This window comes from Cetorhinus maximus, chromosome 15, assembly GCF_964194155.1.
Source record: "Cetorhinus maximus chromosome 15, sCetMax3.hap1.1, whole genome shotgun sequence".
Lineage (NCBI taxonomy): Eukaryota > Metazoa > Chordata > Chondrichthyes > Lamniformes > Cetorhinidae > Cetorhinus > Cetorhinus maximus.
The window spans coordinates 80,756,253-80,764,680 of record NC_135893.1 but is presented as its reverse complement, the minus strand read 5'-3'; the positions used below and the strand labels follow the sequence as shown (position 1 = coordinate 80,764,680).

Here is an 8,428-nt window from a genome sequence, read left to right as displayed (position 1 = left end):
AGTTCAAAATGCTTCCAAGATTTGTGTCATCTGCAAATTTTGAAATTGTGCCCTGTACATCCAAGTCCATATCAGTAATATATATCAGGAAAAACAGTGGTCCTAGTAGCGACCACTGGGGAACCCCACTATATACCTTCCTCCAGTCTGAAAAGCAACCATTTACACTACTTACTGTTTCCTATCACTCAGCCAATTTCATATCCATGTTGCCACCACCCCTTTTATTCCATGGACCTCAACTTTGCAGGTAGGCCTTTAGTGGTATTTCATCAATGGTTTTTAGAAGGCCATGCACACCACCAAAACAGCATTACCCTCATCAACCCACTCTGTTACCTTATCCAAAACTCAATCTAGTTAGTTAAACATAATTTACCCTTAATAAATCTATGCTGGCTTTCCTTAAGTAATCCACCCTTGCCGAAGTGACTATCAATTTTGTCCCAGATTATCGTTTCTAGCAGCTTTTCCGCCATCGCGGTTAAACTGACTGGCTTGTTGCTGCTGGGTTTATCTTTACAACATTTTTGAACAAAATTATAATGTTTGCAATTTTCCAGTCCTCTAGCACCACCCCTGTATCTAAGGAGGATTGAAGATTATGGCCAATGCCTCTGCAATTTCTGCCTTTACGTCTCTCAGTATTCTCGGATACATCTCATTCAGTCCTGATGACATCAACTTTAAGGACTTCTAGCCTTTGTGATACCTCCTCTTTGTCATTTTTTAGTATCTAAAATAACTCCTCTTATACTATGATTTTGACAGCATCTTCTCCTTTGGTGAACACAGATGAAAAGTATTCATTTAGTGTCTCAGCCATGCCCTCTGCCACCTTGCATAGAATTCCTTTTTGGTCCCTAATTAGCCTCACTGCTCCTTTTGTCACCCGTTTTTCTATTTACCTGCCTTTGGAAGGCTTTTGGATTCCATTTTATGTTAGCTGCCAGTTTCTCCTCATACTCTCTTTGCCTCTCTTTTCACCTTTTTTGTTTCCTTTCTGATCTTTCTATATTCAGCCTGATTCTCACTTGTATCATCTGTCATGTTCAAACTTTTTTCTGCTTTATCTTACTTTCTATCATTTTTGTCATCCAGAGAGCTCTGGCTTTGATCACCCTACCTTTCCCCCTTTTGGGAATTTACCTCGATTGTACTCGAACCATCTTTTTAAAGGAAGCCCATTGTTCCATTATAGTTTTGCCTGCCAACCTTTGATTACAGTTTACTTGGAACAGATCATTTTCCACCCTTTTGAAATTAGCCATCCCCCAATTAATTATTTTTACTCTAGATTGCTTGTTGTCTTTTGCCTTAGCTAATCTAAACTAATCTAAATCTAAAGAAATTATGATCACTTCCCTCAATATTCTCCAACTGATACTTGATCCACTTGACCCACCTCATTCGCCAGAAGCAGATCCAGCAATTCCACCTTTCTCGCTGGCCAGAATCATAGTGATCAAGATTATTCTCCTGAACACCTTTAGAAATCCTTCCCCTGTCTGCCCTCTACATTGTTAATATGCCAGTCTGTACTGCGCTAAAGTCCCAAATTCTAACAATAGTTGTTGCACCTCTCTGCAAATTCCCTACATGTTTGCTCTTCTGTATCTTTCCCACTAATTAGTGTCCTATAGAATACACTCAGTAGTGTAATGGTACCTATATTGTTTCTTAACTCTAACCAAATAGATTCTGTCCTTGACCTCTCTAGGACATCCTTTCTCTCTAGTACTATAATATTCTCCTTAATAAATACTGCTAGCCACCCCCAACCCGCCCTCCTTCCTTTTCTTCCATGTCTTCCCTGAACATCTTGTATCCAGGAATATATACAACCCACTCCTGCACCTTTTTGATCCAGGTCTCCATTATCAGTACAACATCACATTTCCAAGCTGCTATTTGCATCTACAGCTCACCAAACTTATTTGCCATTCTTGATGCATTTACGCACATGCACCATAAACCCAATTTATACCTTATACCCTTTTACTCTCATTGCACTTGCTATCTTATTATTTCTTATTCTAATCCTCTCAATCCTTTATGCACCTTGTTTTTCCTTTTTAATTCTAACTCCCGGTCCCCATTTGCCTTCCAAGTTAGTTTAAACTCTTCCCAACAGCACTAGCGAACCACCGCCCCCGCTTCCCCGTGTGGACATTGGTCCAGGCCTGCTGAGGTGCAATCTGTTCAGTCTGTACAGGCACCATCTCCCCCAGAAAAGGTCTGAATGTCCATGGAATCTAAAACCCTCCCTCCTGTACAATTCCCCCAGCCATGCATTCATGTGCTATATCCTTCTGTTTGTACACTCACTAGCACATGGCACTGTGAGTAATCTGAGATTATTACCTTTGAGGTCCTGAATGTTTGTTTCCTTCCTAGCTCCCTAAAATCTGCATACAGGACCTCATCCCTCTTTCTACCTACGTTGTTGGTACCTACGTGGATGATGAGCATTGGCTGTTCAACTTCCCCTTTCAGAGTGTTCTGCAGCAGCTCAGTGACCTTGACCCTGGCATCAGGGAGGTAACACTCTGTGCTGGAGTCATGTCTGCAGCCACAGAAATGTTCCCCTAACTATAAAATCTCATATCACTATTGCTTTTCCAATCTCCTTTCTGATGCCTCTATACAGCTGAGCTAACCATCGTGCCATGGACTTGATTCTGGCCAAGATGAGCCATCTACCAAGATGAACCATTGCCTTCACCAGTATTCAAAGTTGAATACCAGCTGAAGAGTGAGTTACACTTGGGGACTTCTGCACATCTACCTTTCCCTCTTTAACTGCCTGGCAGTCACCCATTTCCTCTCTGCCGGCACACTCTTAAGCTATGGGATATCTACTTCCAGAAACCTGTTATCCATTAAATTCTCAGCCTCACAGATTCATTGCTGTGATGACAGCTGCTGCTAAAGCTTTGAAACCTGGAGCTTGAGCTGCTCCAGCTGACGACAGTTCCTTCACATGTGATTGTCTAAGACACGGGAAGCATCCTGGAGTTCCCGTATGGAACAGTATATGTACTCCACAGAACTGAGATGTCCTTCCATGCCTCTATTTATTAGACTGACTAAACTTAACAGAAATAACCAAAGACTTATTATACATGAAAATAGGTGCTGTTAACCACTCTCCCCGTTCCCCACTCTCTAGGTGCCTGCAGCTGATGCCGGCAGTGATAGTATAGGGTCTGAACTTGCTGTCCTGGTGGCAAGGAACAGATGGTCAGTGCGAGGGGAAAGTGAGGTCAGCGGGTTGGAGAGCTGGGCTGGGGGCAAGAGACCGCTTAAGGTAGGTCTGGGAGCTGGGAGGGTGAGGATCTGGGGTTTGGGAACTGGGTGGGTGAGTATTTGGGGCCTTGGGAGCCAGGAGATTGTGGGTCTGGGAGCTGGGAGGGTGTGGGGGGTTTGAGAGCAGGGTGAATGCAGGCTTGGGGTTAGGGAGTGGGTTTGGAATGCAGCAGGGTGAGGGTTTGGGGTTTTGGGAGCCGGGAGGATGTGCGTCTGGGGGTCTGGGAGCCAGGAGGGTGTGGCTTTTCAGGTTTAGGAACCAGGATTGTGCGGGTTTCAGGGTTTGGGAGCTGGGTAGGGATGTGTTTGAGGATTGGGAGCTGTCTGGGTGTGGGTTTGAGGGTTTGGGAGCCATAGGATTGAGTCCAGGTGCCAGTTTGAGGGTTCGGGAGTTGTGTGGGTGTGGATTTGCGAGCTGGGAGGGTGTGGATTTGCGAGCTGGGATGGTGTGGGTTTGGGAGCTGGGAGTTTGTGGATTTGGGAGCCGGAAGGGTGTGGGTTTGGAAGCTGGGTGGGAGTGGGTTTGGGAGTTGGGAGGGTGTGGGTTTGGGAGCTGGGTGGGAGTGGGTTTGGGAGTTGGGAGGGTGTGGGTTTGAGGGCTTGGTACAGGGGAGGGTCTGGGTTTGTGGGTTTAGGAGTTGGGAGGTTGTGGGTTTGGGAGCCAGGAGGTTATGGGTTTGAGGGCTTGGGAGCCAGGAGTGTGCGAGTTTGAGGGCTTGGTACTGGGGAGGGTCTGGGTTTGTGGGTTTAGGAGCTGGGAGGTTGTGGGTTTGAGAGCCAGGAGGGCATGGGTTTGAGGGCTTGGGAGCCAGGAGTGTGCGAGTTTGAGGGCTTGGTACTGGGGAGGGTCTGGGTTTGTGGGTTTAAGAGCTGGGAAGTTGTGGGTTTGGGGCTTTGGAAGCTGAGAGGGTGCAGATTAGGGGGAGGTCTGGGAGCCGGAAGAGTGCGGGTTGGGGGTCTGGGAGGTGAGAGGATGGAGATTGGGGGGGTCTAGAAGCCAGGAGGGTGCAGGATTGGGGGTTTGGGAGCCTGGAGAGTGTGGGTTTGGTAGTGGGGAGAGTCTGGGTTTGAGGTTGCGGGTCTGGGAGCTGGGAACTGGGAGAGTGCGGGTTTGGAGGTTGGGAACCAGGAGGGTGCAGGTTTGGGTTTTGGGAGCTGGAGGGTGCGGATTAGGGGGGCCTAGGAGCCGGAAGCGTGCCAGTTGGGGATCTGGGAGGCGAGAGGGTGTGTATTAGGGGGTCTGGGAGCTTAGAGGGTGTGGGATTGGGGGTTGAGGAGCCGGGAGTGTGCGGGCCTGCCGGTTTGGCATTGGGGAGGGTGCGGGTCTGGGAACCAGGACCGTGCGGGTTTGGGAGCTGGGGAACTGGGAGGGTGCGGATTTGAGGGTTTGGGAGCCGGTAGGGTTGGGTTTGGGGGTCTGGGAGCCGGGAGGGTGCGGGTTAAGCGGTTGGAGGCTGTGGCGGGTGGGAGCTGGCGGAGGGCGGGGGAAGGTGTCAATCAGGAGCGGGGAGCCGGCCCCGGGAATTCTCCGGGACACGGATATTTAACCTGGAGCCTGAGGCTCGACATCAGTGCGGGAGCAGCAGGAGACAGGACAGAGACAGAGCGACACCGGGATCAGCCCGGGATCAGCACAGGAATCAACACCTGGGTCAGCACCGGAATCAACACCGGGATCAACACTGCGAGCGACACCGGGATCAGCCCCGGGATCAGCCCCGGGATCGCCGCTGACAGTTCCCCGGGCAGACGGGCAGCAGCGCCGGCTCAGTCCCGGAGTGGAGCCCCCGGGGCCGGGCCGGGCTGGGTGTCGCTCCCGGAGCCGCCCCGCTCTCTCCCGGGCTCCGGCTCCTGTCATCCCGTCTAGACAACTTGTGGCAGTGAGTCCTGGCGTTGCCATGGCGACAGGCAGCAACCCGACGTGAATTTTGGGGTAAAGAAGCTGGAAAAAGGGGCTGTTTTCTGGAGCTTTTCACTTTCCGGAGGTGGATCGGTGGAAAAAGCGAGGAGGGAAAAGGAGGCGAGAGAGAGAGAGAGCGAGAGAGCGAGAGACTGCAAGAGACATCAGCTTAATCCGGCAGCAAAGTTAAACCTCAGCACGTCCTGTACGTGCCCGTCATTCAAAGCCCAGTGTGTTCTATTAAAAGTATCAGTCTGCTCGCTTTGCTGCCTATTTATAAACCTCTGGGCTCGGCGAACTGGCCCGTTTAAAACATGGAGCTGCCACAGTATATGTTAAGCTGTTTCTGCATGCTGCTACTGCAGCACGGACTCTGCCAGCCCTATCTACACCTCCGGCCCGTCCCCAGTGACAGTTTGCCCGTGGTGGACATTATCGAACACCCGGACCCAGACAACGACCCCAAGGACAACGATCTGGACGAACGGACTTTGCGGAAGAAGCTCGGCAGTCACTTCGATCCCAACTTCATGTCCATCACTCTGCCCCAGCTGGAGGACTCTCCGTCCCGGGACCCGAATTCCAGGTTCAAACCATTGGGCGCCATGCCCAACGACATCAAGAGGTTGGATTTGTCCGAGACCCCTTATGGGAGGAAAATGAAGTTGGGTAAAAAGGCCAGAAGGAAGTTTCAGCAATGGCTTTGGTCCTACACATACTGTCCGGTGATGTACACATGGAAGGACCTGGGAGGCCGCTTCTGGCCTCGGTTTGTTAAAGAAGGGAACTGTTACAACGAGAGGTCCTGTTCATTCCCCGAAGGGATGCTGTGTAAACCTGTCAAATCTATCAGCAAGACTTTCTTAAGGTGGTATTGCCAAGGATGGTCAAAGCCTAAATACTGCACGTGGATACCTGTCCAATACCCAGTCATTTCCGAGTGCAAGTGTTCCTGTTAAAGGGAGAAATGTTCTCCTGCAGACTGGGTGAATCCTATATACAGATGGTCTATAGTATAACAGCGCCCTATAGTGAAATCTATTTTTATATATCGCATTCTAAAGAAGCGCCAGCTTTGTATCTATATAACACAATGAGATTTAAAGTTGCAGAAAATCATGGATTTTTTTGGGGGGGTGGGGGTGGTGGTTGCTGGGGGTGGGGGTGGGTAGGGGGAGGTGGGGTGGTGGGGTGGGGGGGGGGGGGGAGGAGAACTAACGGACCATAATGAAGCTCAACTCAGAGGAAAGGGATATTCGCAATCCACACTGCGGGCCCCGACCGCTGACTTTGAGAACTATCAGGAGCTCCGAACAAGTCTAGCCTGGGTTTCCATTCACTGAATCCTAATAACTGCCTTTACTGCCATGTGCCTAGATATTTTTTGTAAAATAATAATAATTATTATTATAAAAAGTTGAGGTGAAGATATTACAGTGTGAAATCTCAGCTTTCCAATACATTATAGGAGTGTAGAAGAGTAAAATCTTGTGTCCAATTATTTATTACTTTAACGTTTGTTGATATAAAGTAGATGATACCGTGACATTTGGAGATGTTTACTTGAATATTCTTTCTAAAAAAAAAACATATCAGTGTAAATATAATGGTTCAATGTTTTTAGCAATAAAATCTCATCTTTGAAACAAAAGGTTTTGGAAATCTGAAAGCATTCAGAGCCTTGGCTTTTTTGGGTGCGAGAGAGTGACTCCGCTACAAGAGAATAGAACACCCTTCAGTCCTTGGGTTATCTAAACGGCGAGAGCCCTTAATCATTCCAATAATTTATAGCTGCCTTTGAAACGTCCCATTCCCTGCACCCAACAAACTCCTTCACAAGCCGCTCTGTCGGGAATGTGTACTAACTGCTCCATCTCAAACTTCAACAAACGTTAAGCGACTGCGTGCCCCCTCAATTTATTAAATATCATCGCAGGTATGAAGAGAATTCTGCTACAAACGGTGCTTAAATTCCAGCCACGGGAGATACTCTTCAATATTCAGCCTATATAATCGCATGTGTAGTTGGTCTATCAAATAAGAACTGCCCAGGGAACTACCATCAGTCACAATGTACAAGGCAGAGAGATCTGTTTTACCCAAGATAACAGTATCACTTCGCGAAGTCAGAATCTAACCGGTTGTACAAACGTTTGGGTTTAAAATTTGGGAAGGAATAAAATAATTGCAGTGCCGATACTGGAAGGGCCAAGCTCGGGGCAGGTCTGCGGACATCCCCTCATAAACAGGTGAAAAAACTATCAGACTACTAAAAAACAAACACATCAAAAAGATGTTTTTAATTTGGAATGTGTCCAGCAGGATTGGGGACACGTTGTCTGGGCATCTGAGTGGGTTACCCCTCCCCCTCACACACAAACACAGATATTTATACAGCGATGCAGACTTGTCTCGGAGTTACTCGCTAAGAAATGCGAACTTTCCAGGCCGTTTTAACTGGAGTAAATGGATAAAGATCGGGGAATTGCACGGAATGGAATAGGCAGTTGATAGGAGCACTTTCTTCTGTCTGCTCTGTCGGCGTTTTTCCAATCTCTTTGCAAGCCCAAACATTGTAGCTGTTATAAGTGGTGTTCACCAAAAGATTTTAACGCGGCTCGGGTCTGTTTTCTGAGGTGCCGGTTCGTGACTTGTTGCTCAGACTGGAACTCATTCTGCGAATAATTTCGTCACATTGCTAATTTGAAGTGTATGTTCGGAGTGAGGTTAGACCTGATCCTGATTACAGCATTCACTCGCTGTGCGCTCCTTTTCACATATCTAAATATAATTATTTATTTATTAAAGAAAACTTTTTTTGGGACGCCAAGGCGCGCTGCCAGTTACTGTAGAGAGAATCCTCATACAGGTTTTCTTTCTGAGAGAGAGAGAGAGTCTAGTGACGCCTGGTATTTCTGGGACTGTGAAAGGCTCTCTGATGTACCACGGCGTTGCAAAGCCCCTAGCTTGATCCCTGTGTGCAGTTGGATTGAGAGTCTCAGGCTGGGCTACGAGCAGATGCTGTCGGCTGACTCATAGGCGCCGCTCAGCCGCCCCCTCTCGACAGCTCGGAATGTAGCACTAAGACCCTACACACACACACACACAAAATCCATTAACCCTCTCCACACCTTCCCCAGTCAGCCCTTCTATCGTTGATATCCCAGAGGTATCAGACGGAGGAGGTGAATTTCCTTACTGTTAATAAATGCCTAATTC

The 8,428-nt window shown here is 48.2% G+C and overlaps 1 protein-coding gene across 1 annotated transcript; it reads left to right on the top strand.

Moving 5' to 3' along the window:
* The first annotated feature begins 4,833 nt into the window (after positions 1–4,833).
* nog2 (noggin 2) lies at positions 4,834–6,332 on the top strand. Its single transcript, XM_078559292.1, has one exon. The coding sequence runs from the start codon at positions 5,524–5,526 to the stop codon at positions 6,166–6,168; it is 645 nt and encodes a 214-aa protein (XP_078415418.1). The 5' UTR covers positions 4,834–5,523; the 3' UTR covers positions 6,169–6,332.
* The last annotated feature ends 2,096 nt before the right edge of the window (positions 6,333–8,428 follow it).